The sequence below is a fragment of the Salmo salar genome, chromosome 17 (assembly GCF_965601325.2).
Source record: "Salmo salar chromosome 17, fSalSal1, whole genome shotgun sequence".
Classification (NCBI taxonomy): domain Eukaryota; kingdom Metazoa; phylum Chordata; class Actinopteri; order Salmoniformes; family Salmonidae; genus Salmo; species Salmo salar.
The window spans coordinates 39479639-39499649 of NC_138307.1; the positions used below are offsets into that span (position 1 = coordinate 39479639).

General features: G+C 48.5%; 1 protein-coding gene across 9 annotated transcripts in view; it reads right to left on the reverse strand.

Moving 5' to 3' along the window:
* Positions 1 to 20011, reverse strand: part of LOC106575016 (LIM domain only protein 7) — a 46453-nt gene that overhangs the window by 13945 nt on the left and 12497 nt on the right. For all 9 annotated transcript variants that reach the window (XM_082963766.1, XM_082963764.1, XM_082963760.1 and 6 more), the window contains 6 exons: positions 11512 to 11541; positions 8691 to 8853; positions 7591 to 7712; positions 6593 to 7466; positions 1385 to 1687; positions 894 to 1005 (listed from right to left, as the gene is read on the reverse strand). In XM_082963766.1, coding sequence (XP_082819892.1) covers positions 894 to 1005; positions 1385 to 1687; positions 6593 to 7466; positions 7591 to 7712; positions 8691 to 8853; positions 11512 to 11541 — 1604 coding nt within the window. The remainder of the gene's footprint in view (positions 1 to 893; positions 1006 to 1384; positions 1688 to 6592; positions 7467 to 7590; positions 7713 to 8690; positions 8854 to 11511; positions 11542 to 20011) is intronic.

Consider the following 20011-nt stretch of genomic DNA (forward strand, 5'->3'; position numbering starts at 1 on the left):
TAGACCAATGTAGGACTACCTGGAGGGAGAGGAGGGGCTTTCACTACGTCTAGACCAATGTAGGACTACCTGGAGGGAGAGGAGGGGCTTTCACTACGTCTAGACCAATGTAGGACTACCTGGAGGGAGAGGAGGGGCTTTCACTACGTCTAGACCAATGTAGGACTACCTGGAGGGAGAGGAGGGGCTTTCACTACGTCTAGACCAATGTAGGACTACCTGGAGGGAGAGGAGGGGCTTTCACTACGTCTAGACCAATGTAGGACTACACAGAGAGACAGAGAGGGGAGCTCCAGGACAGCAGGAGAGGAGAGAGAGGCGAGCTCCAGGACAGCAGGAGAGGAGAGAGGCGAGCTCCAGGACAGCAGGAGAGGAGAGAGAGGAGCTCCAGGACAGCAGGAGAGGAGAGAGAGGAGCTCCAGGATAGCAGTAGATCATATTTCCAGTCACACCTGACCACCCCAGGGGAACAGTTTCAGGCTGTAAGATCTCCTGACTACAGATCTCCAGAGTGGTTCTGACTATAGGTCTCTGTTGCAGGGTAAGTCACACCTCTCTCTCTCTCTCTCTCACAGCTCTGTTTAAACATTCATGAACACCTCCCTGTACTGTAGCTAACGAAACATCGGCGGAAAAACCAGTATGTCATTACTAACGACCCCAGACATGGTCAATTCAAAACGTTTCCAGCACCAAGACACCTTTAGAGACTGAAACATATCCCCAGATAAATATTCAGCTGCTTGTTCAAACTTGTAGTTATCCATTACTTACTGTTGTTGCTACATTTCTGTAGGCATCTTACCTATTAGGGTAAATTCTTATTTGATTACAACAAAAAAAACACTACACAGGAAGTACGTGTCCCCATCCATCCGTGGGTCAACGCTCACCTGGTTGGATGCCTCCGACTCGCGCTCCTGTCGAGTCCCAGTGAGTGTTGAAACCAAAGTGTGGTCGACTGGTAAGCTTCAAGGTAAGACTCACTCTGTCACCGTGACGTACCTGAGGGCGACACACACACGGTGAAGGTGACACCTGGCGATTCGATGTCCCACGGAAAACCACAGACCCTCTGACACCCAGCAGCAGGATAGGTTCCACCCTGTACCCCCCCCCCCCCCCCCCACTAGGGCAGGTTCAACTCTGCCCCCCCCCCCCCCTCCTCCTCACTAGGGCAGGTTAAAAAAAAAAAATCATACAATTGTGGAGTGCCAAGATGGCTGCTCAATGACTTCAATACAAGCAACCTAGTCAGCCAGCCAGGGTTTATACACGTCATTGGGTAAAAAAAAAAAAAAAAAAAAAAAAAAACTCTGGCCACAATTATGACAGCCCACTGACATCTGATGCGTTTGTGAAGGTTAAAGACTGTTGAGCTCACCTGGGCAGAGGCGTTCTGTCTGCCTGAGACAGGGACAGGGAGGCTGGGCAGGAGAGAAGGGGCAAAAGGTCCTTTCAGGCTGGGTTTGGGGCAGGTGGCAGGTCCAGGACCACCTCTGGTCTTCAGGATAGAAAGCTGGGTCTGATTCCCACTCTCCTCATTTACTTCCTGGTTCACGCCGCTCCGATTGGCCGTGGCCCAGGGCTGAGCCGCGACAGCGACCTCCGAGATAGTGACCATTTTCTGGGGGCGTGTCTTGGTGGAGGTCAGAGAACCATTTCCGTTCTGCAGAGAGTTCTCCAACTGTAATGTGGTGTTGTACAAGGGTCAGCCATAGTAGTATGATAGGTGTTGTTGTCCAGGGTCAGCCATAGTAGTATGATAGGTGTTGTTGTACAGGGTCAGCCATAGTAGTATGATAGGTGTTGTTGTACAGGGTCAGCCATAGTAGTATGATAGGTGTTGTTGTACAGGGTCAGCCATAGTAGTATGATAGGTGTTGTTGTACAGGGTCAGCCATAGTAGTATGATAGGTGTTGTTGTACAGGGTCAGCCATAGTAGTATGATAGGTGTTGTTGTACAGGGTCAGCCATAGTAGTATGATAGGTGTTGTTGTACAGGGTCAGCCATAGTAGTATGATAGGTGTTGTTGTACAGGGTCAGCCATAGTAGTATGATAGGTGTTGTTGTACAGGGTCAGCCATAGTAGTATGATAGGTGTTGTTGTACAGGGTCAGCCATAGTAGTATGATAGGTGTTGTTGTACAGGGTCAGCCATAGTAGTATGATAGGTGTTGTTGTACGGGGTCAGCCATAGTAGTATGATAGGTGTTGTTTTACGGGGTCAGCCATAGTAGTATGATAGGTGTTGTTTTACGGGTCAGCCATAGTAGTGTGATAGGTGTCGTTATAGGGGGCTGGCCCAACGCTCTAACCACTAGGCTACCTGCCGCCCTATATAGGGAATAAGGGGCTGGTCCAGCGCTCTAACCACTAGGCTACCTGCCGCCCTATATAGGGCATAGGGGGCTGGCCCAGCGCCCTAACCACTAGGCTACCTGCCGCCCTATATAGGGCATAGGGGGCTGGCCCAGCGCCCTAACCACTAGGCTACCTGCCGCCCTATATAGGGCATAGGGGGCTGGCCCAGCGCCCTAACCACTAGGCTACCTGCCGCCCTATATAGGGCATAGGGGGCTGGCCCAGCGCCCTAACCACTAGGCTACCTGCCGCCCTACATAGGGAATAGGGGGCTGGCCCAGCGCCCTAACCACTAGGCTACCTGCCGCCCTATATAGGGCATAGGGGGCTGGCCCAGCGCCCTAACCACTAGGCTACCTGCCGCCCTACATAGGGAATAGGGGGCTGGCCCAGCGCCCTAACCACTAGGCTACCTGCCGCCCTACATAGGGAATAGGGGGCTGGCCCAGCGCCCTAACCACTAGGCTACCTGCCGCCCTATATAGGGAATAGGGGGCTGGCCCAGCGCCCTAACCACTAGGCTACCTGCCGCCCTATATAGGGCATAGGGGGCTGGCCCAGCGCCCTAACCACTAGGCTACCTGCCGCCCTATATAGGGCATAGGGGGCTGGCCCAGCGCCCTAACCACTAGGCTACCTGCCGCCCTACATAGGGAATAGGGGGCTGGCCCAGCGCCCTAACCACTAGGCTACCTGCCGCCCTATATAGGGCATAGGGGGCTGGCCCAGCGCCCTAACCACTAGGCTACCTGCCGCCCTACATAGGGAATAGGGGGCTGGCCCAGCGCCCTAACCACTAGGCTACCTGCCGCCCTACATAGGGAATAGGGGGCTGGCCCAGCGCCCTAACCACTAGGCTACCTGCCGCCCTACATAGGGAATAGGGCGCCATTGGGCCTCAGGCTGGGCCTCCTGTTATACTACTGCATTATTCATATGAGATGGAAGAGGATCAGACCAAACCACACACCTCTCCCTCCACATACTACAAGTACAAACCACACACACACCTCTCCCTCCACATACTACAAGTACAAACCACACACACACCTCTCCCTCCACATACTACAAGTACAAACCACACACACCTCTCCCTCCACATACTACAAGTACAAACCACACACACCTCTCCCTCCACATACTACAAGTACAAACCACACACACACACCTCTCCCTCCACATACTACAAGTACAAACCACACACACCTCTCCCTCCACATACTACAAGTACAGACCACACACACCTCTCCCTCCACATACTACAAGTACAGACCACACACACACACACACACACACCCACACACCTCTCCCTCCACATACTACAAGTACAAACCACACACCTCTCCCTCCACATACTACAAGTACAGACCACACACACACCTCTCCCTCCACATACTACAAGTACAAACCACACACCTCTCCCTCCACATACTACAAGTACAGACCACACACACCTCTCCCTCCACATACTACAAGTACAGACCACACACACCTCTCCCTCCACATACTACAAGTACAAACCACACACACCTCTCCCTCCACATACTACAAGTACAGACCACACACACCTCTCCCTCCACATACTACAAGTACAAACCACACACACCTCTCCCTCCACATACTACAAGTACAAACCACACACACACACCTCTCCCTCCACATACTACAAGTACAGACCACACACACCTCTCCCTCCACATACTACAAGTACAAACCACACACACACACCTCTCCCTCCACATACTACAAGTACAAACCACACACACCTCTCCCTCCACATACTACAAGTACAAACCACACACACACACACACCTCTCCCTCCACATACTACAAGTACAAACCACACACACACACACACACACCTCTCCCTCCACATACTACAAGTACAAACCACACACACACACACACCTCTCCCTCCACATACTACAAGTACAAACCACACACACACACACACACCTCTCCCTCCACATACTACAAGTACAAACCACACACACACACACACACCTCTCCCTCCACATACTACAAGTACAAACCACACACACACACACCTCTCCCTCCACATACTACAAGTACAAACCACACACACACACACCTCTCCCTCCACATACTACAAGTACAAACCACACACACCTCTCCCTCCACATACTACAAGTACAAACCACACACACCTCTCCCTCCACATACTACAAGTACAAACCACACACACCTCTCCCTCCACATACTACAAGTACAAACCACACACACCTCTCCCTCCACATACTACAAGTACAAACCACACACACCTCTCCCTCCACATACTACAAGTACAAACCACACACACCTCTCCCTCCACATACTACAAGTACAAACCACACACACACACACACACACACACACACCTCTCCCTCCACATACTACAAGTACAAACCACACACACACACACACACACCTCTCCCTCCACATACTACAAGTACAAACCACACACACACACACACACCTCTCCCTCCACATACTACAAGTACAAACCACACACACACACCTCTCCCTCCACATACTACAAGTACAAACCACACACACACCTCTCCCTCCACATACTACAAGTACAAACCACACACACACACACACCTCTCCCTCCACATAATACAAGTACAAACCACACACACACACACACACACACACACCTCTCCCTCCACATACTACAAGTACAAACCACACACACACACACACACACCTCTCCCTCCACATACTACAAGTACAAACCACACACACACACACACCTCTCCCTCCACATACTACAAGTACAAACCACACACACACACACACCTCTCCCTCCACATACTACAAGTACAAACCACACACACACACCTCTCCCTCCACATACTACAAGTACAAACCACACACACACACACACCTCCCTCCACATACTACAAGTACAAACCACACACACACACACCTCTCCCTCCACATACTACAAGTACAAACCACACACACACACACACACACCTCTCCCTCCACATACTACAAGTACAAACCACACACACACACCTCTCCCTCCACATACTACAAGTACAAACCACACACACACACCTCTCCCTCCACATACTACAAGTACAAACCACACACACACCTCTCCCTCCACATACTACAAGTACAAACCACACACACACACCTCTCCCTCCACATACTACAAGTACAAACCACACACACACCTCTCCCTCCACATACTACAAGTACAAACCACACACACACACACACACCTCTCCCTCCACATACTACAAGTACAAACCACACACACACACACCTCTCCCTCCACATACTACAAGTACAGACCACACACACACACCTCTCCCTCCACATACTACAAGTACAAACCACACACACACCTCTCCCTCCACATACTACAAGTACAAACCACACACACACCTCTCCCTCCACATACTACAAGTACAGACCACACACACACACCTCTCCCTCCACATACTACAAGTACAAACCACACACACACCTCTCCCTCCACATACTACAAGACCACACACACACACCTCTCCCTCCACATACTACAAGTACAAACCACACACACACACACACCTCTCCCTCCACATACTACAAGTACAAACCACACACACCTCTCCCTCCACATACTACAAGTACAAACCACACACACCTCTCCCTCCACATACTACAAGTACAAACCACACACACACCTCTCCCTCCACATACTACAAGAACAAACCACACACACACCTCTCCCTCCACATACTACAAGACCACACACACACCTCTCCCTCCACATACTACAAGACCACACACACACACCTCTCCCTCCACATACTACAAGACCACACACACACACCTCTCCCTCCACATACTACAAGTACAAACCACACACACACACACACACACACCTCTCCCTCCACATACTACAAGTACAAACCACACACACCTCTCCCTCCACATACTACAAGTACAAACCACACACACCTCTCCCTCCACATACTACAAGTACAAACCACACACACACAATTCTCCCTCCACATACTACCAGGGAGAACTACAAGTACCAAGCACACCTTGAAGGGAGGCAGTAGTATTTAGAGAGCAAACACGTGAGCATCCAATCACAAGCGATGTACTGTACAACTATCGCACATCCTACAGAAGAACTGAATACTGAAACACACTGTACAAATGAAGGGGGCATTAGGGACACAGAGACGGAGGGACACAGAGACGGAGGCATTCCTCACGTTGTAGAGCCTGGGTAGCGAGGACACTCTGGAAGACTTGGCTCCAAACGGCCGGGGGGTGAAGCCGGCAGAGAGGCAGGACGAAGAGCCCTCAGACCGGCAGTATCCCCTGGGGAGAGAGGCAGACACCCCAGTCCCTCCTCTTCCTCCCGGAGCCCTGGAGCTGTACCTGTAGAGATGGAGCTCCTGCCGCTGGGGAGCTGAGACGTGACCCGGGGCCGGGGCCACAGAGGTCAGGGACTGTACAGTAGAGAGGAGAGCTTGGCCTGGGATGTCCATGGAGGCAGAGAGGCTGTGGGAGGAGCTGGTACCGCTGGTTAGGTTTGAACCAGATCCAGTGAGGGTCGTGGAGATCTGGTCTCGTCCAGTGGAGACAACGAGAGCTGGGCTAGAGATGATCTGGTCTCGTCCAGTGGAGACCACGAGAGCTGGGCTAGAGATGCTCTGGGCACGGGTCTGGGAGGAGAAGGGAGAGGCAGAGTCGGGGAAAGTGGCTAAACCTCCAGCTCCGTCTGGCTCCACCGGTGTGTGACGACGCCTCTCCCCCAGGACGAGGGGCTCCGATTGGGGCACAGCTCCGGCCGAGGGTCCCTGGGCCTGGAGGGTCAGGCTGGGGGTGGTGAAGGGTTCCGAGGCTCCGGCGCTGTAGGGGGACTCCACGGAGGAGCTGAGGGCCAGTGGGGCTCTGGTGGGGGCTCGGAGCTCCAGGGAACCCTCCTTGACCGAGGTGGGGGCTCGGAGCTCCAGGGAACCCTCCTTGACCGAGGCAGGGTCTCTGGTGTGGGCTCGGAGCTCCAGGGAACCTTCCATGACCGAGGTGGAGGGAGAGACCTCGTTGTAGCTACTGCTGCACAGGGACTCCTCATCCTCTTCCCTGTGGTACCAGATGAAAAGAGGAGTGGTAACATATGAACAGTAATGATCATGCTACACATCAACGGCCAGGCAGGAAGTACTATAAAGTTTCATAAAGTCTTGTCTCCGTGTCCGTCCCCTACCTGTCCTCTTGTAGGCTCCTGCATGTCCCGACTGTCCCGACCCCTGCGTTGTCCCTCTCCTGCATCTTCCTCCGCAGGTCACAGTTTGACCTGTGACGCCGGAGCTTCCACTTGGTCAGGTCCTGGCAGGAGGCATCAGTGGGGGGGGTGGGGGGGGGGGGGGGGGAGAGACACTTAAAACAATGGATCACAACAGAGACAACTGCTGCTGTTGAGTTCATTTGTTGCAGCAACAATTAACCCAGTGAAGAGATCCAGAGAATGTGGTTTTTAAAACAGCACTTAACCTCTTGGGTAGAGGGGGGGGGGGGGGGGGGTAGTATTTTCAAGTCCGGATGAAAAGCGTGCTCAAAGTAAACTGCCTGTTACTCAGGCCCAGAAGCTAGGATATGCATATCATTGCTAGATTTGAATAGAAAACACTAAAGCTGTTAAAATTATGTCTGAGTATAACAGGTGAACCCCCCCCAATTTTTATTTTTCTAATTCAGCCTACCACTGTTTAATGGCTGTCACTTTTATTATAAGGCAAATTCCTCCCAGATTGCAGTTCCTAGGGCTTCCACTGGATGTCGACAGTCTTTAGAAAGAGTTTCAGGCTGTTTTTTGCAACAATGAGCCAGAAAATTGTAGTTTCTAGGTGGCTCCCATTTTGGCTGTAGTGTTTCCAAGCGTGTGAATGAGAGCGCGTTCTTTGGTATTTTTCTCCAGTAAAGACAACGATTCTCCGTCTTAAATTTTATCGTTTAGTTACATATTAGGATTATAAACATTGTTTGGAAAAGTTTTAGTAACGTTTGGGATTAATTTTGTATGTATTTTGATGGAGGGAAACTGGTGGATTATTGACTGAAGCGCGCCAGCTAAACTGAGTTATGAATTTCGCGCGCTGCAATTTCACCGGATGTTGGCAAGGTGGGACGCTAACGTCCCACCTGCCCATAAGATTAAGATGGTGATTTGACAGGGTCATATGTCGGGGCACAAAGAGATCACAGATTGTAGAATTTCAGTCAGATGGTTATGAGGAAATGGGACAGGTGAGTAGTTATACTGGGCAGGACGGTACAGGTTATGGACTCCCGTGTGTGTGGACTCACGTTGTGCCACTTGGCCTCACTCTCGTGGACCCGGGCTCTGACCGTCTGCAGCTGGTCCTGGCTCACGGCGCTGGGGCTTAGCTCCTCGAAGCCACCCTCAGAAACCTGGCGCACCACTTGCGTGGCCGACGGGTACCGTCTGATGTCATTCAACGACTTGCTCCTGTTTGTAGTGAAGAGGGAGACGAGAGACGAGTGAAAAGACGAGCGAGAAAGACCGAGAGAGAGAAAAACACTGCAGATTGACGATCAGGATTTCATAGTATATTACGTTGTCCAACATTTCACCACACGCAGCAGCAGACCGTGCCAAACCAAGCCGGCCCAGCCAGCAGACCGTGCCAAACCAAGCCGGCCCAGCCAGCAGACCGTGCCAAACCAAGCCGGCCCAGCCAGCAGACCGTGCCAAACCAAGCCGGCCCAGCCAGCAGACCGTGCCAAACCAAGCCGGCCCAGCCAGCAGACCGTGCCAAACCAAGCCGGCCCAGCCAGCAGACCGTGCCAAACCAAGCCGGCCCAGCCAGCAGACCGTGCCAAACCAAGCCGGGCCAGCCAGCAGACTGTGCCAAACCAAGCCAGCAGACTGTGCCAAACCAAGCCAGCAGACTGTGCCAAACCAAGCCAGCAGACTGTGCCAAACTCAATGGTGTGAAGTACTACTTAAGTAAAAATACTTTAAAAAGTACTACTACAGTAGTATCTGTACTTTACTGTTTATTTTTTAACAACTTATACTTTCCAACATTCTTAAAATAAGAATGTACTTCGTTCTATACATTTTCCCCGACACCAAAAAGTACGTTACATGCTGAACGCTTAACAGGATAACAAAACGGTCCAACTCAAACACGTTTCGTTTAACTAGGCAAGTCCCTTAAGAACAAATTCTTATTTACAATGACGGTCTACACCGGCCAAACCCAGATGACCCTGGGTCAAATATGTGCCGCCCTACGGGACTCCCAATCACGGCCGGTTGTGATTCAGCCTGGATTCGAACCAGGGTGTCTGTAGTGACGCCTCAAGCACTGTGATGCAGTACCTTAGACCGCTGCGCCACTTGGGACCCTAAAGAGAACATCCCTGGTCGTCCCTAACTGCCTCTGATCTGGAGGACTCACTAAACAGAGAACATCCCTGGTCATCTCTACTGCCTCTGATCTGGAGGACTCACTAAACAGAGAACATCCCTGGTCGTCCCTACTACCTCTGATCTGGAGGACTCAATAAACGGAGAACATCCCTGGTCATCCCTACTACCTCTGATCTGGAGGACTCACTAAACGGAGAACATCCCTGGTCATCCCTACTGCCTCTGATCTGGAGGACTCACTAAACAGAGAACATCCCTGGTCATCCCTACTGCCTCTGATCTGGAGGACTCACTAAACGGAGAACATCCCTGGTCATCCCTACTACCTCTGATCTGGAGGACTCACTAAACATCCCTGGTCATCTCTACTGCCTCTGATCTGGTGGACTCACTGAACACAAAACGCTTCATTTGTAAATGTGTTGGACTGCCACTGGATACCCGTAAATAAAAAGAAATGCCATCTGGAATTTGGAAAATATTTACACTTCTGATACCAATGTATATTTAAAACAAAAACACTTTTACTGTAGTATCTTACTGGGTTACTTTCACTTGAGTCATTTTCAATTAAAAAGGTATCTTCAGTTTTACTCAAGTATGACAATTAGGTACTATAGCCAGCAGGTTGGGCGCCAAAGCGAGGCGCCGCCAAAGCCAAGCGAGCCCAGCAGGGGAGGCGCCGCCAAAGCCAAGCGAGCCCAGCAGGGGAGGCGCCGCCAAAGCCAAGCGAGCCCAGCAGGGGAGGCGCCGCCAAAGCCAAGCGAGCCCAGCAGGGGAGGCGCCGCCAAAGCCAAGCGAGCCCAGCAGGGGAGGCGCCGCCAAAGCCAAGCGAGCCCAGCAGGGGAGGCGCCGCCAAAGCCAAGCGAGCCCAGCAGGGGAGGCGCCGCTAAAGCCAAGCGAGCCCAGCAGGGGAGGCGCCGCTAAAGCCAAGCGAGCCCAGCAGGGGAGGCGCCGCCAAAGCCAAGCGAGCCCAGCAGGGGAGGCGCCGCCAAAGCCAAGCGAGCCCAGCAGGGGAGGCGCCGCCAAAGCCATGCAGGGGAGGCGCCGCCAAAGCCAAGCGAGCCCAGCAGGGGAGGCGCCGCTAAAGCCAAGCGAGCCCAGCAGGGGAGGCGCCGCTAAAGCCAAGCGAGCCCAGCAGGGGAGGCGCCGCCAAAGCCAAGCGAGCCCAGCAGGGGAGGCGCCGCCAAAACCAAGCAGGGGAGGCGCCGCTAAAGCCAAGCGAGCCCAGCAGGGAGGCGCCGCCAAAGCCAAGCGAGCCCAGCAGGGGAGGCGCCGCTAAAGCCAAGCGAGCCCAGCAGGGGAGGCGCCGCTAAAGCCAAGCGAGCCCAGCAGGGGAGGCGCCGCTAAAGCCAAGCGAGCCCAGCAGGGGAGGCGCCGCTAAAGCCAAGCGAGCCCAGCAGGGGAGGCGCCGCTAAAGCCAAGCGAGCCCAGCAGGGGAGGCGCCGCTAAAGCCAAGCGAGCCCAGCAGGGGAGGCGCCGCTAAAGCCAAGCGAGCCCAGCAGGGGAGGCGCCGCTAAAGCCAAGCGAGCCCAGCAGGGGAGGCGCCGCTAAAGCCAAGCGAGCCCAGCAGGGGAGGCGCCGCTAAAGCCAAGCGAGCCCAGCAGGGGAGGCGCCGCTAAAGCCAAGCGAGCCCAGCAGGGGAGGCGCCGCTAAAGCCAAGCGAGCCCAGCAGGGGAGGCGCCGCTAAAGCCAAGCGAGCCCAGCAGGGAGGCGCCGCTAACTCACCATATCCATCCTGGGTTTACCTCCAAGTCTCTACAGGAACCAGAGAAAGACCAGACCACTGTACACTCAGATACATGCCACTTAGCAGATCCACTTATTCAAATCAACTCAGAGTTATTTTATTTTATTTAACCAGGTAGGCTAGTTGAGAACAAGTTCTCATTTGCAACTGCGACCTGGCCAAGATAAAGCAAAGCAGTTCGACACAGTAACACATGGAATAAACAAAACATACAATAATACAGTAGAAAAATCTATAATAATTGATACTTACATTTTTTTTCCCCACCTCCCCAGTACTGGTGACACCGGCGGTAATTGAACTACAGCCCTGGTATTACAGCCCTGGTGACACCAGTGGTAATTGAACTACAGCCCTGGTATTACAGCCCTGGTGACACCAGTGGTAATTGAACCTACAGCCCTGGTATTACAGCCCTGGTGACACCAGTGGTAATTGAACCTACAGCCCTGGTATTACAGCCCTGGTGACACCAGTGGTAATTGAACCTACAGCCCTGGTATTGTAAGTGCCATGTTCTACCAACTGAGCCACACACACACACACAACCAGGAAATATCCCCTCTCTAGAACCCCACTCTAGAAGACCGTAGCAGTGAACTAGTATTGGCCCGATACCAGGCCCAGCGGCCCCGATACCAGACACCACGACAGAATCTGACAAAGTCAATATCATTAAATGTAATGTATGCATTAATTAATCAATAACAAATCAATTTCACTTTTGGTAAATAAAATGTAATTTATTTTTAAGGGAAATTTAAATTGATAGAACTGGGTAAATCAAGACATCACCTAGGTCTATTCACAATACAGGGGAATGCATACTCAACAGGAGGGTGTGCATGCATTGAGTTACTGAGCTTGTTTAGGCTGATTTCCTTCATGAGACTACAGGTTGGAAAAACAACGCGTTTCCCCTTCCATTTAAGGACTTATTTAATTGTACTGATCAACATTTGCATATAAGAAGCAATATATTTTATGAAACTGCTCTCTGACCTATGCTCTCATTCACACAAAGTCAGCCTTCAGTCAAGATTATCTTGGCAGAGACGTTTTTGGTGACTATCAGCAATATTTTGAATCATGGTTTGCATATTATAAAAAACAGACAAGGTAGTGAATTGATGTTGGTTTCAGCTGTAAGCTAGCAAGGAAAGTTAGCCTGCAAAGCTATCAATACCTTACTGCATTTGGAAAGTGTTCTAGACATTGTTTTGGGAACATGAAACAATTTCAACATCTCTACACGACCGTGTTGAATTATTCACGTGTGTTAACTTCTGTGCAGGATAAGTGGTTCCTCAGGACAGACTAGAGTCAGTATGAGAGAGGAGATAACATGATACAGCCCAGACTCCCAGTGGTTCCTCAGGACAGACTAGAGCCAACAATGAGGAAGTGGAGCAGTGACAGGACACACGCTATAACAGGACATCTGCTGCGCTGACAGACAGATCCTCTCAAATCATTAGACGTCAGACAAATTTGATAGAAATACCGAAAGTAACCAATTCTAGTACCGAACCCTTTTATCATGTTCAAGTATAAAAAAAAATCTTTTGAAAACATACCGAAGTTTCAGTATACCGTGCAACACTAGTGACAAACAAGGACGACGTCCAACCCATCCCTATTCACACCGGGCCGCGATCGACGCAGATGAGCAAAGACAACGGTCCAAACATTCATATGACACTCAGGCCGTGACCGAAGCTGAACATTCATCACACTAACGCCAAATAATTGAAGAAAAAAAAAAAAACCACCATCTTCGTTTACTGACCAACTGTTACATTGTTAGTTTGGTACATCACAGTTGAAATGTGAAATCTTTTAACCAGTAGTCTGTATAAATAGGATGTGTGTGGGAGACAAGACAGAGAGATTGTCATAACTCCAATGTCAACAATACACCTTTGGTATTAAAAAAAAATAAAAAATCCCAATAAAACGTTTACAGCCTCAACACTTTGGTAGCACACCTACAGGCTAATATTATTTGCATGATGATTATGGGTAAGCATGTAGCTTACATAAACACAAAAGGACTCCAGTACTGCCCTTGGCAGTAGATTGTTTTTAAACAGAAGGCTCTGTGTCCCTGCCTATATGACAAAAGTGATAAGCTTGTTGCAGGTTGTTTAAAAGCTATAAAATTGTCACAATGACGTGGTTTAAAAATAGGCTTGGGTGGTATTTGGAAAGAGCCATAGGAATGATTTTGTTCAAATACCGCAAAAAATAAATAAATAAATAAATCATAATAATAAATTAATATATATATATCTTTGAAGTTAATACATTTGAATATTAGATGGATACTTTAAGTAAAATACCTGCAGTCAACTTGTACAATATGTTAGGAGATAAAGATGGTGTTCGTTTTAAAACGGTCACACATTTTTCCCCATTATGAAGCTTACAGGTAGGTAGTCCCCAGTCATGTGACGTGGAGGCCGGAGCTTGAATCTCTCCCTGTTGTGCAGAATGCACCAGGTGATCTAACTACAGGATGGAATTCACAACTAAATCGTCGCCAGAGAGATTTAACTTATAACTGTTAAGTTAGTTGTACGAGGGGTGGGTCTAAAAGCTCACGATCTATGATAGTTAGTACTTAAAACATTGTGTTTCTCATTAATATCTAGATGTAAAGAAAATGTATATCTTTTTTAAACCTTTATTTAACTTGGCAAGTCAGTGAAGAACAAATTCTTATTTTTCAATGATGGCCTAGGAACAGTGGGTTAACTGCCTTGTTCAGGGAGCAGAACGACAGATTTTTACCTTGTCAGCTCGGGGATTCAGTTCTTGCAACCTTTCAGTTACTAGTCCAACGCTCTAACCACTTGGCTACCATGCCAGACAAGGACTATTTGACCTACTCATTCAAGGGTCTCTTTATTTTTACTATTTTCTACATTAAGAATAATAGTAAAGACATCAAAACTATGGAATCATGTAGTAACCAAAAAAAAAAAAAAAAAAAAAAAAAAAAAGTGTTAAACAAATTTATTTTACATTCTTCAAAGTAGCCACCCTTTGCACGCTCCTGGCATTCTCTCAACCAGCTTTATGAGGAATGCTTTTCCAACAGTCTTGGAGTTCCCACATATACTGAGCACTTGTTGGCGACTTTTCATTCACTGCGGTCCAACTCATCCCAAACCATCTCAATTGGGTTGAGGTCGGGGGATTGTGGAGGCCAGGTCATCTGATGCAGCACTCCATCACTATCCTTGATCAAATTGCCCTTACACAGCCTGGAGGTGTGTTTTGGGTCATTGTCCTAAGCGCAAACCAGATGGGATGGTGTATCGCTGCAGAATGCTGTGGTAGCCATGCTGGTTAAGTGTGCCTTGAATTCTAAATAAAATCACGGACTGTCACCAGCAAAGCACCCCCACACCATCCCGCCTCCTCCATGCTTCACGGTTGGAACCACACATGCGGAGATCATCCGTTCACCTGCTCTGTGTCTCAAAGACATGGCGGTTGGAACAAAAAAATTCAAATTTGGACTCAGACCAATGGACAGATTTTCACCAGTCGTGTTCTCTTGGCCCAAGCAAGTCTCTTATTGGAGTCCTTTAGTAGTGGTTTCTTTGCAGCAATTCGACCATGAAGGCCTCATTCACACAGTCCCCTCTTTACAGTTGATATTGAGATGTGTCTGTTACTTGAACTCTGAAGCATTTATTTGGGCTGTAATTTCTGAGGCTGGTAACTCTACTGAACTTATCCTCTGCAGCGGAGGAAACTCTGGGTCTTCCTTTCCTGTGGCGGTCGTCATGAGGCTGGTAACTCTACTGAACTGATCCTCTGCAGCGGAGGAAACTCTGGGTCTTCCTTTCCTGTGGCCGTCCTCATGAGAGCCAGTTTCATCATAGCGCTTGATGGTTTTTACGACTGCACTTGAAGCGACGTTCAAAGTCGTTGATATTTTCTGGATTGACTGACCTTCATGTCTTAAAGTAATGATGGACTGTCGTTTCTCTTTGCTTATTTGAGCTGTTCTTGCCAATAATATGGACTACGTCTTTTAGCCCTATTTGGCATCTTCTATATACCACCCCTACCGTGTCAACACAACAGATTGGCTCAAACACAATAAGGAGGAAAGAAATTCCACTAATTAATTTAAGGCACAGCTGTTAATTGAAACGCATTCCAGGTGACTACCTCATGAAGCTGGTTGAGAGAATGCCAAGAGTGTACAAAGCTGTCATCAAGGCAAAAGGGTGGCTACTTTGAAGAATCTCAAATATATTTTGATTTGTTTAACACTTTGCTTACTACATGATTCCATATGTGTTATTTCATAGTTTGTCTTCACTATTATGCTACAATGTAGAAAATAGTAAAAATAAAGAAAAACCCTTGAATGAGTAGGTGTCCAAATTTTTGACTGGTACTGTATATCAACATATCTAATACATTTATTCTTGCTGGGTAACTACTGTTTACTTATTTTTTTTAAGTGCCAAGTAAAATATGTAGAACGTACACAAGACAAAGCTGTAAAAACAAGGTTTATTTTTGTCCAAAAGGGTGTTGGGCCCCAATTATTATTTTTTTCCAGTTATAAAATAAATTAAAGTTAACGCCTAAAAACGTACTAAATGCTCTGGTTAGCTAATTTAGTAGGTAGTTAGCTACCTAGCTAAGTGGTTAGCTAATTTAGTAGGTAGTTAGCTACCTAGCTAAGTGGTTAGCTAATTTAGTAGCTAGTTAGCTACCTAGCTAAGTGGTTAGCTTCTTCCAAAAATCAAGCTTTGCGTGATAACAGATAATCCCCTCCTGGATCAAGATCAATGCGGTCTAAAACTTGCTTTCTGCGTGCAGCAAAGTGAGTAGCATTTTTTTAATTACTTGTATAACTTCAATAGTTGGGATGTCTGTCCAGCAAATAGATTAGGTCGCAATGCGTCTGTTAGCGTTAAATTAGCATTCTCTATGGGATTTTACATGTAGTTGTTAGCATTGCTAACCTTCGGATTACAGAGGCTTAGCGGAGTTTGGAAATAGCAGCCCTTGTGTTCAGTGCCGGTATTACTGAATATCTCAGGATGGAACAAGGTCGGTATGAAGACATGGCAATCTGGATACCACACAAGCCTAATTTAAATCTACTCCTTTGGAAATAGTTATTTTCAGTTGCACAAAGCACAGGAATGAAGGTACAGTCGGGATGGGGGTGGCTGGAGGGATGGGGGTGCGGAGGGAGAGAGGGCAGACAAGAAAGGAACAACGAGCCAGGGAGTGATGTCACCGCCTGAATCATCCTGAGGAACCGCTTGTCTGTCGGCTACAAAACAGGAGAGAAGAGGGGAAGGAGAGAGAAGGAAAGGGATGAAACTGAGGAACAGAGGAGATATACAAGGCAAGATCAACAGGAAGGAAACAAAAAGTTGAGCCAAAACAAAGATGGAAATTCCTAAAATGTAGAGAGAATGAACTAAGACGGTGAAAAGCAGAGCAAAGCGTTGATGTTGAGGCCTTTTAACATTTAGAGCATTGAGGTATTCTGGTTCTCTCACGCAAGAGTTGAACACCAAACGTCAACGTCAAGCATTATCCAAACCCAGCTTAAGTCGAAACCCAGCCATGGCCCAAGACCCACATCTACCTGTACCAGGGTTAGGGATAGAGTTAGGATTATTCAAACCCAGTACCAGGGTTAGGGATAGAGTTAGGATTATTCAAACCCAGTCATGACCCCGTCCCTGTACCAGGGTTAGGGATAGAGTCAGGATTATTCAAACCCAGTTCCTGTACCAGGGTTATGGATAGAGTTAGGATTATTCAAACCCAGTCCCTGTACCAGGGTTAGGGATAGAGTTAGGATTATTCAAACCCAGTCATGACCCCGTCCCTGTACCAGGGTTAGGGATAGAGTTAGGATTATTCAAACCCCGTCCCTGTACCAGGGTTAGGGATAGAGTTAGGATTATTCAAACCCAGTCATGACCCCGTCCCTGTACCAGGGTTAGGGATAGAGTCAGGATTATTCAAACCCAGTTCCTGTACCAGGGTTATGGATAGAGTTAGGATTATTCAAACCCAGTCCCTGTACCAGGGTTAGGGATAGAGTTAGGATTATTCAAACCCAGTCATGACCCCGTCCCTGTACCAGGGTTAGGGATAGAGTTAGGATTATTCAAACCCCGTCCCTGTACCAGGGTTAGGGATAGAGTTAGGATTATTCAAACCCAGTCCCTGTACCAGGGTTATGGATAGAGTTAGGATTATTCAAACCCAGTCCCTGTACCAGGGTTAGGGATAGAGTCAGGATTATTCAAACCCTGGTTGAGAGAATGCCAAGAGTGTGCAAAGCTGTCACCAAGGCAAAAGGGTGGCTACTTTGAAGAATCCCAAACATATTTTGATTTGTTTAACACTTGGCTTACTACATGATTCCATGTGTTATTTCATAGTTTGTCTTCACTATTATGCTACAATATAGAAAATAGTAAAAATATTTAAAAAAAACTTGAATGAGTAGGTTTCCAAACTTGACTGGTACTGTATATCACCATATTTACTTTATTCTTGCTGTATAACTGTATATAAAAAAATATATAAAAAATGGACAGACAAGTAAAATGTGTAGAAAGTACACAAGAGAAAGCTGTAAAAACGAGGTTTATTTTTATCCTCCAAAAGGGTGATGGGCACCAATTAATCTTTAAGCTATAAAATAAATTCTAAAATGTACTAAATGCTCTGGTTAGCTAATTTAGTGGCTAGCTAGCTACCTAGCTAAGTGGTTAGCTAATTTAGTAGCTAGTTAGCTACCGAGCTAAGTGGTTAGCAGCTTACAAAAAAAAAATATATATATAAAAATAAAAATCAAGCTTTGCGTGATAACAGATAATCCCCTCCTGGATCAAGATCCTTGCGGGCTAATATTTGCTTTCTGCGTGCAGCAAAGTGAGTAGCATTTTTGAATTACTTGTATAACTTCAATAGTTGGGATGTCTGTCCAGCAAATAGATGAAGTCTCAATGCGTCTGTTAGCGTTAAATTAGCATTCTCTATGGGAATTTACATGTAGTTGTTAGCAGGGTTAGGGATAGAGTCAGGATTATACAAACCCAGTCCCTGTACCAGGGTTAGGGATAGAGTCAGGATTATTCAAACCCAGTCATGAACCAGTTCCTGTACCAGGGTTAGGGATAGAGTCAGGATTATTCAAACCCAGTCATGACCCAGTTCCTGTACCAGGGTTAGGGATAGAGTCAGGATTATTCAAACCTAGCCACATGCCACAGTAACGGGACAGAGCCAGACCTGAATCTGTACATCTTGCGGTACCAGGGTCTCCTCTGAGAGCCCAGCCTGATGGTCCTGACGTGAACCTCCTCCTCGGGAGTCCAATAGCGAGGCAGGAAGCGGTTGTAGCCAGGGTTGGAGGAGGTCTGGTGGAGGGCCAGTTCCACCCACCGAGCATACAGATCATCTTTGACAGGGTCAGGATCCTCTCGCCCTTCCTCAGAGTCTTCCTCACACAGCGCCATCAGGAGTTCCTCGTCGACGGAGCGCTCCACCTCGGAGAGGAAGGTGGGTGTGATTGAGGACGGGGGGTCGTGGAACGAGTTGGGAGGGAACGGAGACGCTGCAGTACTGCTGCTGTTGAACCAGAGGATAGACCGGGACATCCGTCCGTGTTAACAGCGGACATTCCCAATACAAAACACAGTTGGTCCTTTACAGCGAGGCATCGAGTAAAGAGTTAGGAGCACTGGTCACACAATGCTGTGGAACTGCTGCTCACCAGAGCCATCTGTGTTATAGTGGACAAAACGCCAACTAAACACTTCCACAAGCAACCCAGGGGCCTTTGGGTAGAGGTAGGAGCAGCCACACCTTTCACAGTTTCACAGCACAACCACAGGGTTAGTGGAAACCAACAGCTAGCTCTGTTCCAGGAATGTCATGGCAACAGGCAAACTACTTCATCTTATTTCACCAAACTTGTTTGTTGGAGCCTAGAGGGTACAAAGACACTCCCAGAGTCAACACAAAACCACCTTGCGGCAGTTGAAGAAAATGAAATGTCAGTAATTCAGACAAAACGACCAGCCTCACGCTAGTAGTTTCAGTAGCTGTTAGCTTGACGACAGGACCGGCCTCAGGCTAGTAGTTTCAGTAGCTGTTAGCTTGACGACAGGACCGGCCTCAAGCTAGTAGTTTCAGTAGCCGTTAGCTTGACGACAGGACCGGCCTCAAGCTAGTAGTTTCAGTAGCCGTTAGCTTAACGACAGGACCGGCCTCAAGCTAGTAGTTTCAGTAGCTGTTAGCTTGATGATGATCACAACCCTGATATAAAGCCATTAAACAAACGCCTCTCTCTGTCTAACCTGGGAGAGAACACTGCGGTGTGTCTGGAAGGGGTGTCAATCCTAAACAGGCGAGGGCTTCCTGTCCACAGCCTCAACGTGCCCTGCGGGCTCATGGGTACCGCAAAAT